We start from the raw sequence: 19,829 nt of genomic DNA, 5'->3' as shown, positions 1-19,829 counted from the left end.
TTCCTTTCTGTCATCTAATTTTTAATCTTGTCTATTTAAATCAAGAGTTTCACACACAACACCTCTTAATGCCACCTTTTTAGAACTCTGTTCTTCTAAACTGGGACTGGACAGAGTTCAATAAAAAAAAAACTTTATGTCTTGTCTTGTTCTGGCTCCTCCTTGTCCTCTTCATACAATACTACAAAGCTTAACTGTTCTACTCTGATAATGTAGCTGAAAATAAAACATAAACCACTTGTAGACACTCACAGCAAATACATTCTACAAATACAAAGACATAGTATCAGTTGTATCAATGCTAGAATTATCTCAACATCTTTAAAATGCATTACCACACCCAAGAGTAAACGAGTTTACTGATTCTCATATAATACCTGAGGTATCTTTAATAATTACGGTGCATCAACATAGAAGTGGTGCACACAGTGTTGAATACCTTATTTTTTTTAACACACTTCTGTCAGGCACCTAAATCCTGAAAGCTTCTTTCCTCCCTTACTGATTTTTATCTCAGCAGTGAATTATTTTACTTGCCAAGAAACATACTATACTTGAAACCTTTTCCCCTGAGGACAGAAACAAGATTATTTCACCAAGAATTATAATTAAATCTAGAGATATAAATTACTTAGCTTTGCTGTCTCAAGTTATTGCTTCAGGGTTTAAACTCTGCATGTAAGTTAAATCTCACCATTTCCATAGGGACCAACTTACTAAATTATCCTATGTTGTAAATATTAATTTTTCAACTCACCTGTTTTTTAAATTGTTGGCATTCCTCGGGTGTAAGTGTGTCTGCTTTGGCAATAAGTGGAATAATATTCACTTTTTCATGCAGGCGCTTCATAAACTCTATATCCAAAGGCTTAAGTCTGAAATACAGCATTAGAGCTTTGCAATTTACATTAATTAAACAAGACTGTACAAATGATGAGATTCGTCCTGACAACTACTCTTAAGACACTGAACTATGAGTGACAGATGACTGAAAATGAAAAGGTTACCTGCAATTATTACAGCAAATCCCCTAAATTATATAATACAAGAGCAATAAGTGGTAAGTTAGTATTACTAGCTGTCATAAGTCTTCTGCTAGCTGAAAGTACACTCATTTAAGCAAGATGTAAGAACTCTATGAAGGTAGTAAAGTTTGTGTTATTAGCTGGAAGATAATCCCACTTAAAGCCTGACTGATAAGAGCTCACAGTTGTGAATTATGCTCTGTTCACACAGAGTTGCAGGTTCTGAAAGTCTCCATATACTTCCTCTTGAGAGTGGGCTAGGAGACTTTTTATTTAACCCCTGTGGCCTATGTACAAACGAATTAGAAATATCTCACCTCTAAACTGGTATGTAAAACAAAAAGACAGTTATGAAAGTGGATGACAGTGATAAAAACTAAACCATCATATGGGTATAGGGTGGCAGTGTGGTTGTATATTCACCGTCTATGTGGATCAAAGTGGTCAGTATTTCCTGTTTCCTGAAGTAAAACTAGAGAGGTTTTGATGCATTAATGACAGCAAGTTTAGTCAGGCTTAAAGGATTCACTTAGAGGATTTAACAAGATTATTTTTCATCCTAAAAAAATTAGTATTAGGAACATTAAAACCAGATTAATTTGGTACTGAAATTTCTGAAAACCATACATAAAAAAAGAATGAAGAAAATGTTCAAGAACGCATATTTAGCTTCATTTTTACATTTTCTACCTGTCACTGATTTCACCAGTTCTCAACATGTGCCCATTAAATAGCTAACATTAAAGCACATCTACATTATAAGCACTCTTTTGGTTATCCATTCACCTTAATATGCTTTCCTCCTACTTGCTTCAAAAAGCTACCTAGGGCAGCAACACTGGGTTGAAGAGCAGCTGCCAAAGCACAGTTGTTCAAGAGGTCTGCTGAACTAAGGACTTCAGTGTTTACAGAGGAGACTGAAGCAGGAAAGCTTTATATAAAGATTCCAAAATTGCAGAAAGATTGTGAATTCTGTCATCATCCCATTCACTTACCTGGAAGGCTCCTCCAGCCCCTCCACTCTCTCCCCCTGTTTCCACAGAAACCAATTCAATCATTTTAGGTGTTTATGGGAATACTAGCTAAAATGGTGGGATGTATTAAATAGGACTTTAACTGTTGTTTTTTATAATTTCTAAATTTCTAAAGCAGGTTTTTACAGCTGTATTAAAATGACAAGCAGAAGCAAGCTCACCCACAAACGCTTAAATTCAACATAAATATAATCATGCATTAAGAGTAAAGAGGACACTACTTGGTGGGTTAGATGTGCTGCTGTCTGCAGAGGGAACAGGAGTAAAGACTGCATCACCACAAAAACCAGGTAGGAAGTGAGCTCTGTCCTTTCAGAGAGGGCAGCATCTTAAAAGAGGAAACGAATGCTAAAAGCAGCACCAATTTTCTTCATTAACTTCCTTACTGAGATGACAATTTTAAGCATTTATTCCAGGAACTGAAAAATAGTATGAAAACCTAGCATAATTGTACACCTTCTTCTCCCCTAAAAATAACATTAAATACCTGTACAAGGAATATAATTTTACAGTTTTTAGCCTCACAAATTTAGTGACTAAATTTTAATCCATTGGAAACATTACTTTTCTTTTTGCTTAAGAACAACTTGTACCTCCCACTGATTTAGGAAGTGCTAACAGACATGGGGGTGTGCAGGGAAGACATGCGTTTTGAAGAATGTGAAAATTAGCTCAGAAATAACTGACTAACACAAGGGATCATCTTCTTGTTATTTAAATTACATTTTGGATTTTGCACACTACTAAAACAGCATGTCAAGAATTCAAGTGTTTGCATTTAAAACTGACATGCATGTTGAGCAAAACTGGCATTACAAACATGCCTGTTGAACAACAACAAAATACTTAATAAAGGCAAGTCTACCTAAAAAAACCTCCACCCTCTGGCATTTCTTTCCATATTTGGAAGTATCTGTACAGTTCAAAATTATTAGACCCATTCCAGTGCTAGCTACAGAAGCTAAGTATAATAGCTGGCAGTTTTTACTGCCTGAGGAATACTCTTTAAATTCCTTCATCACTCCCTTCAACAAGTTTTACTACTTTTGACCAACACAATAGAATAGGCTTAAACTTATCTTCGCCTCCTTCTGGTTTTGAAGGTGTAACTCAAGAGTCTGACAAATTTAATAATGATACCATGATAAAAAGATAAACAACCAGTTTCAGATAGTTAATCTGTACCTAATACACTCTGGAAATGCAATTCTCCCTGTCTACCACTAGATAGAAGTCTGATCTAGTAAAAACTGTGCAGGGGTGGAAGATCACATTATAACTGAAAAATAATCTGCAATGCCTATACTGGAAGTGCCACTAGACAAAATACTACACACCAAGTGAATTATTGGTGTGCTTACAAGGAGGCATGAAACTTTCCATCTTCAATTTACACTAATGGGAGGGAGGAAGAATGGAAAGGAAAAATCCTTTTGCTTGACATGTGAACCACTTTCTCCTAATGTGATCTAAGGACATACAGATCACAAACAGACCTAGCACCTGTGAACATCTTTATATTTTTCATTGCTAGAATTCTATCTCTCTTGTTATGCAATTAATGTGCAATTGTACTGTCTGGTGTTTGGCTTGCTAATGTTTGACAAGCCAAAGTAAACTCATCTTTGAAATTAAGCATGATCTGCAGGCCATTGAGAAAGTTCGATTTAGAACTCAGATTGACAAATTTTTATCTGAGATAAGAGAATGAAAACATAAAATACACTAATACAAACCCATGTCCTGAAGGAGCAATGAAGTATAAACAACACTGCACTCTATTATCTGGCATCTGGCGTCTGTTCACTCGAGATTCTGCATTCAGGTAGTCCTCAAATTTACTGTCAATGTAGTCAATAACTGGCTGCCAGCTGCAGAGATTACATGAATAAAAACCCGTAAGTTACATTACTCACATAAAGAAACCTCTTTTTGCTAAGAAATAGATGTTCACAATTTCTCCACAGCTTGGGGTGGGTTTTTTTGCTTTTCATTTGCTTTTTTTTAATTAAGGTACTTCAACACTGCAACTGATCAACTCTTCAACCTAAAATTGAGTTACATAGTTCTGAAGATACAATGTGTGAGTCCACTGAAAAAAACCTTTCAAACACAATCACCTTCATTGTAAAAGCATAAAAAGAGAATACTTAAGAACTGTAGCTAAAGGAATATGCTTCACTGATCACATCTTGTGACAGCACAGAAGGTGGTTCTGCACACTGCATGTGTGGATAAAGAGCCAAATGCACCATTCAGTTTAAGGGGAAAGGCTGACTGCACTTCAGTCAAGTTATAAAGGCACTTGGAATTACAGTAGTTAGAAGTTTTCAGCTAAATGAAAAGTTTAGAAGTGTTAGTATTTTAACTGAATACTGAAACCTGCATTTTAAAATATGTCACAAGGTATTCTTACACACACAAAATGCAATGCAGAATTATCATGGGAGAACATACAAAGAATGCCTTACCAATTACTATTATCCACAGCATCTCCAAATCCTGGTGTGTCAACTATTGTAAGTAGTAACTGAACACCACCTTCTTTGATTAAAACTTTTGACTGCTCAACCTGTAAAATGAATACAGTAAGATTAAATTTTTAGCAGTTTAGTCAACTATCTTAAACACTGGGAAAAGCATTCAATGAATAAGAAGCCTGACAAAGAATTGCTAACTTTTCTGCTTCAGAGGTATGCTGTGTCGGTGTTCTGCTTATAAAATCCCAATAATTTTACAATAATGAATATTTTTTAAAAGAAAAAGATCATTATTTAAATAAAGTCAGTGATAAAAGAATTCTCTAAGTATACGGGATATCTTAATACTTAAATTCCTGATAAACAGGAAAAACCTTAACCAGGCATTAAATTTGATAAAGTTTTCAAAGAAAATGACACTTTTCAAAACTAATCTTCCACACAAGCACCTTAGACACTTCTAGTCCTGTTAATGTATTTTTAAGAATACATTTATTTTTCAGCTAGCATAATGGCTGGGAACCATCTCAAAGTGATGGTTTCCTATTACCTACAGAATTATACTGGAAAGTAATACAATCTGGCTGCAATCTGCTGAGCTAGACCTCATGTGACTGTAATGCATTGGGTTCCTGTTAGCTCAAGCCACTGATGGAAACCCTCCTCAGAAGGCAACTGCATCAGCACAAGGAATGATGCAAGATCGGGGTGTGGGAGTTCATGCCTCCAGTTGTGACCACCCACCCACAGCACAGCTCAGGCAGCTTGCACTGAACGTCACCCAACAGATTAGGCATGTCATGACAGAGAAGAACGAGGCTAAGCAGCACATGGACTGCTACCCTCTTCTCCCTACTAATATTTCAGTAATTATTGATATTGCCAATGTCAGTCCATCTGAGAAAGTGCTGTACACCACTGTACTATCAGTGAGATGCATAGCAGTATGAAATGTTGGCTTCTTTCCAATTTCTCAAACATTTAATCATCATTTTTTTCCCCCTGATATTAAAACAATTCCTATTAAATCACACCATTTTCTAGATATGATTCAAGAAATCAGCCATGTAAGCCATTTATCCAGAAACACATGAGAGCTGGAAAACTCAAGGTAATGCCATCTTGTTGCTCATTGCTTAACATTCCTTAAGCCTCACAAACCCTAACTGGGGAGAGAAAACAAAGTTCTATTTATAATAAACCCTATCTGGATGGTCTCTTGACCAGTTCAAGATTTGAGAAATATCATATTAATGCTTCGTAAGCTCTTGCACATCTCTGATTGTTATGCAAGTGAAGCAGACTCCCAAGACTCCCACAGCCACACCTGAACATTATTGCAAATGCTCTGCAGTCACTGCTTATGTGACACGCTGTAAACCCACAAGATAAACTACCACTGCACAAAGTCAAACTAAATCCCTCTTGCACAAGTGTAACACTGATTCCAATTCAGAAGAGAATATCCAGAATCACAAAAAACAGTAACTACCTGCAAAGAAAGCTTCCTATTTCATCTCTGAGTATGCAGGATGCTGTTTTTACCTACTCATCAGTAGGGATCCTACCCAAGTTGGATCAGTCCCTTTCGCTGCTAGTTCTCAAACAGTTAATGGCTACCAGGATACTGGTCAGAGAAGTATCCAGGTTGGGCTGGACTTCAAGACCACCCAATTCAACTCCAACATGAACAGGCCTTACTACAAGGTTAGGAAGGTGTAAAAAAAAAACAAAAACCAGGAATTAAAACCAACCAAACAAAACAGTACACACACCAGCCTATGCCACCACCAAGTTACTCTTTGACAAACTATACAACTCTCATCCTTCCAAGAGCATGCAGCTGAAAGCCATGAGAACCTAGGAATACATGCACTGCTTTAGAAACGTACATTTTAACTACGGTGAGTGTATTTCCTCCATCCTCTAGAGTTCTATCAAGAAAATTTTATTGTACTCAATTGATACCAGAACTCGAGACAGTAATCCCCTGCCATAGTCAACTCAGCCAAGAGTTTACTACTCTCAAGCTTTGGCACACAAGAGATTAACTTCTGATTCCTTGCATTCTTTTGGCTATCTTGCATATAGTAACCACACAGCCCTCCTATTACCAAGCTCTCTGCAAGTATACAAAATCCACAACACTTGCAAAATACTAGAGATGATAATGTTAAGAGATGCACTCTTGCCAAGAGCTACAAGGTATCAGCTTTATTCTCCAGCACAAAAATTCCCAGCAAGAACCATTAAATTATTATGGGCTCACAGTGGAATGCTTTTACAAAAGAAGCAATTAATAAAACATTATCTTGAACATATGTTCATAACAAAGGAAAAGAAAGGTCAGGAGATCTCAGAAATGTCACGCCAAGCATTTTCCCTGATTCTGCATGCTTGTAAAATCTAAGTGCGGCTGAATTTGTGAAGTCACCTTCTGACAAATGGTCTGCAGCAACTGAATCTCTGCAGACAGTGCTAATACATTACTGGGTTGTGAGGATTTAAATTTTTTTCTTACTTTTCATAAATTCATGTAGGTATCTCGCTATCAGAGCAGGATTTTCACAAACCTACAGAACAAGAGACATTAGCTGATGAATTAAAAGTCCTGTGCTTGTGCTGTGGACAATCAAACCACATCCAGGATATATTGTAAGCAGTAGATTCTACTGGTAGGAAACAGTAGACGAAGACCCTGCCACAAAGCCTCTGCAAAGCTGCATTTTTCTAACCTAAATGGATGTGTCCGTACATGGTCAAAGTCAAAGAAAGCAGCAACATCTGGAAAAGATCCAGAAAATCACTGTAAACTAGTGTCATTCACAGTTAAGCATCCAACTGCATCCCATCATCTGATTTACAAGTATTCCCAAGGGATTCATGGAAAACATTAGTTCAAGTCTTGGAATTTAAGACTTTTAAAGAAAAGTCTCCTCCAAAGAGACATTTTCCCATGCACTCCAGTCAGCTGGGTCACACGGGTCTCCTTGGCAGCTACTACACAGCGTTCATCACTTGGTGCTTGTTACAGCTTGATTACTTTTTATTGGATGAAACATGCCTTTGCCATCCTGCAGTTAAAGCAGTCAGATAATGATCAGAGAAAACACATTTAATACCCTCTCATTTCTCAGTGTGTTTCCTTTGAATTCATCTGACACCAAATCACTTACTCTTAACAGTTTTTCTGCATTTTCTATGAGATTAATGCAAAGGAGCTGCCAACAACTCCAAACTGCAAAAGCCCAAACCACAGTTTGTGTTTATCTATGTGAGAGCCTCATACACAATTCTTGATCAGTAAGTTGTTCCCACCATATAACAACAGATGATTATTACAACCAAGATCTGAGGACGCTCAAGTGAGGTGGTTTCTCTCATCCCTACCCTACAAAACCCTTTTATCAGTCCTCAACTTAAAAAGGTTTTCGCTGGCAGAGTACAAATCCAGTGGATCCAAACAGCAACTCCCACTGCTTATTCTTTAATATTTGACAGGAAACACCTCCACATCATAGACACTGCTACCACACACGATTTTCAAGCTTGTGGGGGGAAACAATTTTATCCTCACTTACACTGACAATGAAATAAGATAGTTTCACTTTCTTTCTTAAAATGCTACACTGACTTTTCATTCATTCCAAGAAACTGAAAGCAAAGCTGCACTGTAAGTATATTAAAAAAAAAAAGTACTTATTAGATGAAGCCAAAATATTAATTTATGGAGGGGAAGACAGTCTTTAAATCGGTTTCATTCCCACCATATTATTTTCTAAGTCATGTCAGACTCCAATTCACTACTGAAAATAGCTTTGGCAAGCTCTTACCCTCAAGAAAGCTTTGGCAAGCTTTAGCCCACATAGTGGAAGTAAGAAGAAAATGCAATGACTTTTCAGCCTGAGCTCTGTTCAAACCCTTTTCTTCCCCTCTCCAGCTTTACATACAAAAAAAAAATCATCAAGTGAGGCTTTCTGGAAAGTATGTTTCTTTTACTTAAACCAGTAAATCAATACAAATCAAACCATCTCGATGGTCAGAATGAACAACAGATCATCTAATCCTGCCCCCTAACAGATGAAAGTACTTAACTCAAATTCCAGAAATTCCACACAGATTTTCGTATTTTTTCTTACACTGATGCATCTTTAACTAGGGGGGGAGTGAGTTCTCTGGAAGATGTCTTGGTTTGGCTTTTTTTGTTAGCTTAAGTACAAATTCTTCCAAAGATTTTTCCCATCTGAAAAAACCAAAAATCTTCCAATGACAGGGAATCCATCCCACAGTTATTTAAACTAAAATTCAATGAATATAACCTGAATTGGTTTAGCTTCTGCTAACCTAAGATGTAATCATCAGTAATGAAATCATGCTACATCTCTCTTCCAATAAAAAAGTCACCCATCTATTCAGTTTTCCAGCAGTCTCTGATTGGCTCAGTAATAAGTACGTTATATGAGAGTTTAACTCTCTGCACACCTCTTCCATCCCACTTAACATCTCTTTGAAACAAGTAAGCTGTTTCAAGACCTTATTCAAATAATGGTCTGATGCCCCTCATAACAAGCTTTGAAGTCCATTCTGTCAGTCACTATGGTTTTACATTAAACTGATAAAGCAGCATAACAGATATGAACAAAGCTAAGAAACTATTAATATATTGTTAATCAAACCCTGGATGTTCAAAAGCTTTTCTCAAATAAGACAAAAATTATATTCTGCAATGAATTAATTTTGTAATAGTATTCAAGCTTTAATGTTGAGCTAACTGACAAGCAATGCAATTTAAACGTCTCAATATGGACATAATAACTAACTTTTTCCTTCTACTGTGGTAATGATTCTGTGTTCTGATACTGGATTTTAAAATGTCTTACCCAAAACCCCAAACAAAAAAACCCCTGAGGTCTCACAGAGCAATAAGGACAGTGGTTCATGACACTGGAGCCTAATTACTTGATTCCAATCCGTAAAAAAGCACTCTATTTTACAGCTTCTGTTTAGCACCTTGCATACCCTCCTAACACAACAAAGGGCTTAATCGCTTTATGACAACTCTACAATTGCCCAGTCCCTTCAGCCACAGTTGAATTTTGCAGCTGGAGGAACTCTGCTGGACAACAGCAGCAATGGTGAGCACCTATGGCCCTCACCTGAAGAAAGTCAGATTATCACAAGCTATCTTCACCAAAGTCTTAGGCAAGTGCACATCAAGAGAGGTGAGCAGAGCTCATTCATCCTTACTCAGCTGCTCAGCTGTGGAGGCAGAAAGTACCTCACAAACACAATAATTCCTAAACTACCCATAGCATTACTTCTTAGCATTAGGTAGCTGTCATTTTTAGTAATCTTTTTATAAGACAGAAAACATGCTCCTTTTCTTAAGGGAAAGTAGCAAGTAACAAGTTATTACACAAAAAAAAAAATGGATCAGCTTCAGTTTTCCAGTCTTTGGCTTAATATTTTATGTGGATCATGCACTTGCCTAGGTCTAGTGCTTAAAGTCAGGTAGGTTCGCACTAGTCCCTGATGTTTTACAGTAACAACTTGTAACAGGTAAACAAACAAGGTACCATTATGCCACTAAAGATACAGTCTGCACAAGACTCACAGATACTTTTATACCCAGGTCGCCGCCCTTCTGTCAAATCATTTACCATTTGGTCTCTAAAAGCCTGTCTTTAACAGTCAGGTTTTACTGCAGATCTGTGTGTTTCTACAGATTTCCTCACTATTTTAATTGATAATAAAACATACATTTTCAAAGAGTTCTGCACATATATGTGCATTTTAATCTACAGGCAAAACACAAAACACTTCAGGGCTCCCACATTTCTACAGGCTACAGATTTGAGAACCTGAAATTTTTGCTGTTCAGAGACACTGAATATTTCTTAGTGGTTCATATAACGACTAAATGTATCTTGAAACTCAGGTGCTAGTGTGACAACTTATATCACCTTACATTACTAAATTGAAAGTTAAAATATTCAGGCTGTACCATTTTTCCCCCAGACATACCTGTACAGTCTTTTTAATTCTGTGTGAAGGACCTGGATACTCTGGGGAATACAATTCTGTTAAGAATAATGAGTTGATTAATGTTGATTTTCCCAGTCCAGATTCACCTAGAAGAAAACAGAACAGTTTCAGTAAAACCAGGAGTATAATGTCAAATATAAACATTTAGATCCACATTTCAAACGCTCTTTAAACATAGTACCTGAAAACATGCACTGCACTCTTAAGACCTTGAGAATCTATAATATTTTCCAATTTCAAGGGAAACCTTTCAAATCCAACTGCCACTGTTGGGCTCTATAGACATTAATTTTTCTGATCATATTAAGAATTAAGTGCATTGAGCACTTTTGTCCATTTCTCCCATTACAAGATACAGAGATGATATTACATTGAATTTTATACACAAGCTATCTTCCTGGTATAACTCATCATAATGCCAAAGCAGATTAAGTTGTCTCCTTTATTTCAAATATTATTTATTTGAGAGTCTTTATTATCAGGGTGAGGGTGGGAGTAGGGGTGGAGGGAGAAAGACTGAGATTAGCTGGCTATAACTATTAAAGCCACAAGAGATAAAATGAAGTTTCAAACTACATGGTTTGCCTGGAAATTTTGTTGTTGTTGGGGTACAGAAGGGGGCTGGATTTTATTAGGCCTTTTTTGATAATTTCTTCATGACCAACAGTAAATCAGCCTTGCTAAACAATGAACTGCCATGACAATCCAAGCAAATACAGCTAAGGACACCACAGCAAAGGTTATCCTCTATTTACAGCTCTACAGAGACAAGGGCAGGAATTTCAGATCAACTATTTAGTATTCTAAAAGAAAAGTCTTTTGTTTAGGTTTTTTTTTTTTTGTTAAGAAACTGCTTCAACTCAACAATTCACAATGGCATTAGAGCTAATGAGAAAGGTATAAAAAAATGGGTTTTTTCTGTTTAAATTTCATATGCAGTCTGTCAGTTCATTGACCTAAACAGAAACAGTCACAGAGAAATTTGCTTTCAAGCTAACAAATTTGAGGGTAAACCATGTACTTTCACTACAGTAAAGGGGAGGGGGAAAATTAGCTGAACTGGGCCCATAATTGAAAAGTAATACTTAGCTAAAGGACTAATCACTCCAGCCCCAAACAACATTGTGCTGATTTAGAGACTGAACTGAGAAAACCTCCAACCCTGTCTTGAGGTAAGTGTCCTGGGTTAATGCAAGAGAGTTCTGTAACAGGGAGCAGTCAGGAGCTGTCTCCCCTGTAATGGGTATCTGGGTTTCCTACAGGAGCTGGCTCACACACAGCAGCCATCTCGATTACCGCGGTGCAGCACAGAGTGTCTGCAGCACGGAGCAGAGGATCTCATTAGCTACCCTGTAAAGGGATTAGCAGCTGATGAGACGCTGCAAGCAGAGCTCCTGCCGGCTGTCTGCGCTCTCAGCAGCGCCTGCTCCTCAAACCCCACCCTCTCGGACAGACGAGCTAAGCCGTGCTGCGACAGAGCAGCGGCTGCCCACGGCCAGGCTGATGGAAAGGGAGATAGGTACTCCAGGTATGGGTGTCAAAAGAGCAATGAACACTAATCCCACCAGGACAAGTTTAGGCAAGCCAGCAGGGACATGCCTGCTGACAAGATTTCATCACTGCCCTGCACATTTTGCCTTTTTCCGTGGTCAGATGCATGAGACACCTATGAACTCTGCCTCCAAGCCTGGTTATAAAAGACACCCGTTTGCTGCTCTGTATCTGCAAGACTTAAAGGGCAGGGACAGCTGCAGCCGAGGGGCCTCCCCACCAATTCTGCAACAGAAAGAAGCTTCTGAAATGCCCAACTTCCCATTCTCATAGATACATCCTGGTTAAAGCTTAACCTCCATCTCACAACCCCACTCAAGAGACAGACATCATTCCAGTTAAACTGAAGGTTTTTATCCACCCTACTGAAGCCCTCAAGAGGGTGGTCTGGTTTTCAAATGTACAATTCATATCCTTTCAGTAACCTTTGCTTTTTAACTTGACCATAATCTTGTAAAAGGCATCCTACTACAGTATTGAAGAAAGATTTTAGCATCAGATTCCACTCGAGTATACAACAAGGGCTGCTCCTTCTTTCTCCCTTCTATTAGGGTTACTGCCAATCTTAATATGCTGAAGAATTTCAGGTGAAAAACACTGACAACTACCACTTCTCCTGAAAATGAGTGCCTGTCAAGTTGTCATTGAAATTCAACATACAGAAATAAGATTTTCAGTTTCAAAAGAGTGTAATGGAAAACCAGCAGCTTGCCCTAGACGGCTTGGGCAGCTGTGGCACGCCATACCAAGCAGTCTCTGAACTGCTGAAGCATTACACCCTGAGAGAGCTGAGGTTTGTTCCCCTCCTGCACTGCCCTCGCAGCTGCAAGGATGTGAAGACAATTTTGAGCTGAAATTAGTGAAAAGAAAGTATGCTAAAGATATTTATGCTCAGTCTTGTTCCCAAAGGTGCCCAGCATCCTGGATATCCTTACCCATCATGCTAACTTTAATCAGCCAGTGCAGATTATAACAGTTTAAACTGCTTAACTGCTAGCAGTAATTGAGGTATCACATGTAAGAGTCTGCATCAATGCACCATTCCTGGATGCAGTTGTGCCTTAGACCATGTAAAGGGTCAACATCTGCAACAGCAGTAAGAGGCTATAACATCAAATAAAGCAATTGCACTGAAACTGTAGGTAAAAACACTAACTGGACCATTTAAAATTGTATTATAGGAAGTTGTACTGCTTCCACTGTAATAAAAACAAGAGTTTCTCTGATAACTGCAATGAAAACAGAATTAGAGAGACCAACTGTAAGTGAACATTCTATCAGCCTTTCTGGACACACTAAAATATTGTAATTTTCATTAGAAATACAGTAAAAAAAAAATTCAAACCCCAACCAAAACAACCTCCACAAATTTCCCAAACACACACACACAAAACACCCTGAGCTCCACAGCCAAACAAAACCCTCTGTCCTTCCTAAAATTACCTAAAAGGATTGTTTACTGGAAAGGCTGGGAAATCGGCTTCCACGGATGGAACAGGCTTTGAATATGACTAACAATACCACAAGGGAGAAGGGAAAACAAGTGAAATTTAATTTGCCTTTACAGAAAAAAAATTATACATCCCAAATAAAATGCATCTTCCCACTTTCAGTGGGCATGTCTGATGAGATTTTGCCCTTTAACCATTGCATGAACGGGCAAAAAAATGCAATGTAATAGAAACTTTTCAACAGCAATAACTTCCAATCACTTAATGAATTATGATGTGGTTAGACCTAGGTAACTAATTTAGAGTGAGCAATTTTTAGAAATTTGTTTTAAAAAGAAGAAAAAAAGGAAAACATTTATTTTGCGGGGTAATCCCGAATACACAATGTTAATTATTTCTGGTATCCAGGTACTGCTTTAACCTTGCCTTCACTCTCCCATTAAATATTTCACATAGGCTTCAAATTCTTCTGAATATTGTTCTTTTTCTTCATTATTTTGTGTCCCATATTTATGAACAGCTTAGTGTTTCCAAATGTTAACATTTTATCAGGCTGTTTTTATAGCCACATTCAAAGACATGAAGCTGGCCACTCTTGTTGGCAGAAATAAGCACATACTTGTACTAACATACTTTTGTGAAGGAATACCTTTTGTGAGTCCTCACAGGACTAGCAGAAGTTCCAACTCTTCTCAAGTCCATGAATTTCTAAATGGCTGTACAAATAGAGTGGAACTCTTCTTATACATGTGGGTTAACAATTACCTCTTGACCATTAGCATATTTCTAAAGATGGCTCATAGCACATCACTTTACTAACCCTGGATAGCAAAACTTTTTCTCCTGTGAACAGAACACTGACCAAGTACCTTCCTTTTTTCCTACACATATAAGACCAGCTGTTAACATGAGAAAACAGACCAAGGAAAAAACCCAAAAAACAACACATTCAGTCTCCTCTTTTATATCTGAAGCATAGAGATCTCAAACATTCTGCTAGGGATCAGAGAAGACCACTAGGAAACCACTGGGATGGTTTGCGAACCGTGTAATTATTGTCCAGAAGAGTACTAAAGCAAGTTAGCAAAGGCAATGAATAATAAAAATACTGGAACAACAGTGTACAATCCCTGTGAATAGAGGAAAGCAGTGCTCAGGTAAAAATACAAGTAACTAGCTCAACTGAACTACATAAATCTTTCATCTTCATTTCCAAATCCCTCCTCATAAATGAAGCAGAAATCCTAATCTGTGACAATCAGCTAGAAAATCTACTCAGAGCTAACTTGTTTCCATCAGTTCTTGCTATGACTTTATTACTACAAAAAGCCTCAAACTGCCAGCATCTGCTCCCTATGATAACAGAAGTGAATTGTTACCTTTAATGATGCTTTTTCACTGTTCATTGCTGTGGCACATTGAGCACGTAGCATATTTTCAACCTCCTCCAACTTTCTAACCTGTGTCATTCACACTCAAATATATATGAGAAAAATGGACAACAAGTCCAACCTAGGTTTCTTTCTTCCAGCTTTATTTGTAACTTCTGATGGAGACTGCAGTTTTCTCATTCATATATTGCCCCTCTCAATAGTGCATCACACTACATTTTCTAGATACCACATCATTCTAAAAATCCAGGATAGGTTTTCTTCTATATCTTTAGAATCTTGTTTCTAAAACTCAAACACCAAAAAAAGAATGACTTGCATTCTTAGATTTATGACCTCACTCACATGAGAGCTCATTAAACATATCAAGTGATCAAGCTGAGTAACCAATCTTTAACATTCTCAGCTCATTCTCTGCATGACTTCCTACCTCTTCATTTTAAGTTACTCTTGCAGAAACAACCAGAAGTTTTCTACTCTTCACTGACAATTACTTGGCTATCTACCATTGAAACAGTATTTCATGCTTATGACCTGTGACAGTCAACTGCACCACTGGGAACATGACCACAAGTGCTACGTGTATTTAGGAATTTCAAGTTGCTTTCCCAGGCTCCAGGTGGGACTACAAGACTGCCAAGGAACCACCCACCAGCAAGAAAAATCTTTTGCAGCACGGGAAGCTGAGACTTCAGTTAAACTGTTCAAAGTGATTTGCTTCATATATCACCACCAAGAAGATGGCCCAGTCTCTCTGTCACTGTCTCTATTAACCAGACACAGCAAGAACTGCAGATTGAAAAGAGCATTAACTGCTAGTTCTGATGGCTGAGAGGAGGTAACTCATCTCAGTGGCACTTGTAGCTCATTAGAGAAAAGCTGCCAGTAAGTCCCATGGTAACCAGGTTTCCACAAATTGCACAGGGTTTTTGGAAGCTTCCACGGCATTTTAAGTAGACATCTGTATTTCGAGTTCCTTGATACAGTCAAGCATAATCTGCAGTTACTTCACTGCTTTTTCAGAATGAAGATATCCAACAACATGTTTCTTCTGTGATGAAGTGCATTTGATAGCACATTTGACAGCCACAAAGAGTTATCCCAAGGGGATCAAATTCAGCAGAAAAATGCTGTACTTCTCCACAACCTACTTACACAGAATGTTTACGCCAAAGTGTATTTTCTTTTTAGCTGGTGAGCAAGTTTTTTCCTGGAATCTTTCAATTTTATAAATTCTAATTATTGTGACAGTTTTTGCTTAAAATATAATCTCATCAGTTTGATGCTGGTGACTCAAAGAAGGGCAAAAAGCTTGTCAGAAGGCATAAAAAATAATGCATTTCATCTTCTTTCATCCTTGTATATTCACAGTTTATGTGCACGACAGCACCTGCAGCTTTATGCAAATGCGCAATGGCTTTGATGGCACTCTAACATGCAGGCTTTTGCTTTCATACAGAAGGCAAGCTACAGGAATAATCAGAGAGCCTGAACTACAGCAAGTGGTATGACAGAACTCTCCTCTTGCCAGGGGGAAATGATGCTCTGCCATGTCATTATAGACAACCACAAAAATGGAGACTACAAGATGCTTTTCATTTCAAGTCTGATTTTAGAAGCTTTTGTAAAAGCTAGTTCCTGCCTTAAGTGCTATACAAAATACAAACATGTAAGAACATCCAAATGAAACCTGTCAGGAGGAGGATGGGAGCAGGACCATGCTGCTACCACATATCTGCTTTTCCATGTAGGATGGTGTCATGTGAAATCTTGCAAATTATTAACTCTGTCTTTTACAGACATTTATAAGGGGAAGAAAGTCAAAGCTCCACCATTTAACAACTTGAATGTGAAGCATAAATTATGGAAGCAACATATGTTAGAGCCACAAAGATGCTCCTAACAAAACAGAAGAACAAGGAAGTCTAGCAGCAATAAATCCATTTCTGCCTGTCAGCAACTGCATCAACAGCAGCATAATTTCAGCATTTAGGATACAGCAAGACAATTTAATCAATTTTCTTAGAGCAGAATTTAAAGTGCAATAACTGAGGGCAGACTCTTAGTATATCATTCTTGTCAGAGATGACATTTAAACAACTCAGAAAAGCCATTAGCAGAGATGGGAAATACCTCAGAAGAATATCGCAACAGATCCTACACAGCATTTTCCAAGTACTATTGTTTCTTCTCAAAGCAGAAGCAGGACTAGCTTTCTACAACTGACAGATTAAAGCTGCCATGAAACAGTGGTTCAACTTCACAGGTGAAATTTTGACTACTGCCAAGAAAAATGGTCCCCTACTCCCAGTCCAACTCTTGCACTAGAATTCACAATGCAGCATCAGAAACAAGAAGCAATCCAGCAAACTAGGGCACACAGGGCTTCAGTATGGAAAAAATGAGGGGGAGATGACACCAGACAGATGAGCTAAGTCAAATACTCTCCTCTCTTTCTGGAAACAAGGATAAGTGTAAAAATCTGCATTTAAAACTAGATCTCTTCTCTGTCACAAAAGAATTACCAGCAATTCACAAGTCAAAGAATTTGTGGCACTTCCTGAAGAAAGTCTTATTTCCTCTAATTGCATATACAGACTTTGCTCCTGATAAGCAGCATGTCTGCAAAGTAGTCATTTAAAATAGGACATGTTACCTAATTTAACATGAGGCATGGAAAGAAATATTTCAGCATTTTGGACAAAAATTTACAGCTCAGTAAAAACCAAGGAACCAAAACCACAAGTTTCTCTTCACTTCCAGTTCTCCAACTTTACTGCAGATGACAAAAACACTGCATAGTATTAGTCCCCTCTTACCTAGTACCTACAACAGCTGAAATGTAACAATCTGAGCTTCAGAGTTCCAAGCCCAACATTAGCAGTCCAGGCTTGCCATAGCTTACCTTGCTTTGTTTTCTGTGTTAGGTGAAATAAAACTCCCATGACTGATTAAGCTGTAGTCATACTGCAATGCAGCTTTAGAGACATTACAAGCAGCAAGAAGTTGTAAAAACTGACCTACATGGGCAATCTCAATGCACAAGCTCTTTGTGAAGTAATTGGGTTAAAGAATTCAATTGGAAATGACAGAAGCTGAAGAGTTCCAGGACAAATTTTCTATGGTGAAATCTCACAACCAGGATATACCTTCAATTTTCACAGGCTTTGACAAGGCAAAAATAAAGAGCCTTCATAAGAGAAGAAAAAAAACCTTATTGCTTCAAAAATCAAATCAAGAGGAACAGAAACTGCTGTGAAAAATGATAAAGCAGGATGGTCTGTTTAAGGCAAGAGTGCAAACATCTGGGACCACCACTGCTGCAGAGCTGGACTTATTCTCTGGAGGAAAATACAGGGATAAATAGAATTGAATTCCCTGATTATACAAATTATTCATTAAAAAAAAAGAGGAGAAGATTATAGGAACGTGAGATTTGTCATCTCCACATTACTGCTGACAGCCAATTGTACAGCATTTCCAGTACATAACTGCTAACATTTGCTAACTAAGGAATAAAAAATATATTAATGAACAGAGATTGCAGATTAGTCACATTAGGCTCCTTCTATACTTGGACAGAAACAAAACTGACACTGCCATCAAAATGATAATGAAGATATAAGCAAGAGTGATGGGGTTTACTTAATCTTTAAGATTAAAACACTTGGTACAGATACAGGGTCAACATCTGAATGTGACATGCATGTAACTCAAGAACAAGAAGCTCTAGACATCAACCTCAGCAAAAGGAGAGAAATGTGAAGCACTTTAGGCAGCATCTTCCTCAAAACACCAAACTGATACATCTAAGGCATAAGCATCACAGAAAATTTCAGAAGGACAAAAACAAAAATTGTTTTTATTTACATGGAACCTAGTAAGTCTCTACAGAACAGTACAAAGAGCACTTATACTGACTTACTCAAATCATCATCATATCTTCCCTTGAAAATTTACACTATAACAGAAAAAAAGCTACTGGAAGTATATCGAGTGCTCTCAAAATACCCCAGATGAGACACTGTACTATTAAGCAAATCCACCAAACTTTGTCAGAGGACTTAGAATATTTCTTGTGGTAGAATATTTAGAATATTTTCTTTCACTACCTTCTACCCTCCCTCTTACTGCCTTCTCTCTTTAATATGCTTGGAAGGATATGTATAACAGGAAACTATGTTATGACAAACCCCCTAACTTGCACAAGTGGCAAGAGGAAGATACAGACAGCTAGACAGAATTCTGAAAATACACCCCAGTGATACGATTCTAGTGGCAATAAGGAACAGGAAATTAGGGCAATGTTGCTTGCAAATTAGGATAATTCTGCTTCTTTGGTCTGGTGTTAGCCAACCAAGGAGCAAGAGGATCACAGAGATGTGCTCTCCTGGATACACTGCTGCCACTTCTAAGCAACCTTGGCAAAACATGCTTTTGTTTCCCTAAGACAGCCTCCACTGTCATATTTTTACTGGAATTCTAAAAATGGGTATTTTAGCTCTAAAAAAGGGTGTGGAATAAGCTTGTGTTGTCAAGGCTACACCCTTTTTAATATGGTAACAACTGTTCTGCTTAAGTGCTAAACCATTGTTTCCAAACTGCTGCCACCACTGCTCAGTTTTCTAATAATGATTTAGAAGAAAACTGAGCTGCTTTTGTAGTCAACAGAAGCATCCATTTACAAAGGGGAAAGGAAAACAGCCAGGTCTGATAAGGTCATGTCCTAAGACCTGTCTAGAACACTTGCTATGTTTTGCAGTGGATAAGTCTGAAGGACAGACATGGGAGGTGGACCAGGAATCCTTCTGGAATTCCTGCCAGCTACAGAGGACACAGCCCAGAGCCAAGG

General features: G+C 37.9%; 1 protein-coding gene across 3 annotated transcripts in view; it reads right to left on the bottom strand.

The window, feature by feature from the left end:
• Positions 1-19,829, bottom strand: part of SEPTIN7 (septin 7) — a 78,352-nt gene that overhangs the window by 16,103 nt on the left and 42,420 nt on the right. For all 3 annotated transcript variants that reach the window (XM_059465873.1, XM_059465890.1, XM_059465881.1), the window contains exons 3-6: positions 10,564-10,670; positions 4,531-4,631; positions 3,796-3,930; positions 758-875 (exon numbers count right to left, since the gene is read on the bottom strand). In XM_059465873.1, the coding sequence (XP_059321856.1) occupies positions 758-875; positions 3,796-3,930; positions 4,531-4,631; positions 10,564-10,670 (461 nt within the window). The remainder of the gene's footprint in view (positions 1-757; positions 876-3,795; positions 3,931-4,530; positions 4,632-10,563; positions 10,671-19,829) is intronic.

Source organism: Ammospiza nelsoni, chromosome 1 (genome assembly GCF_027579445.1).
Source record: "Ammospiza nelsoni isolate bAmmNel1 chromosome 1, bAmmNel1.pri, whole genome shotgun sequence".
Classification (NCBI taxonomy): Eukaryota; Metazoa; Chordata; class Aves; order Passeriformes; family Passerellidae; genus Ammospiza; species Ammospiza nelsoni.
The sequence above is the reverse complement of the archived record's forward strand: the minus strand, read 5'-3'. Positions and strand labels throughout refer to the sequence as shown.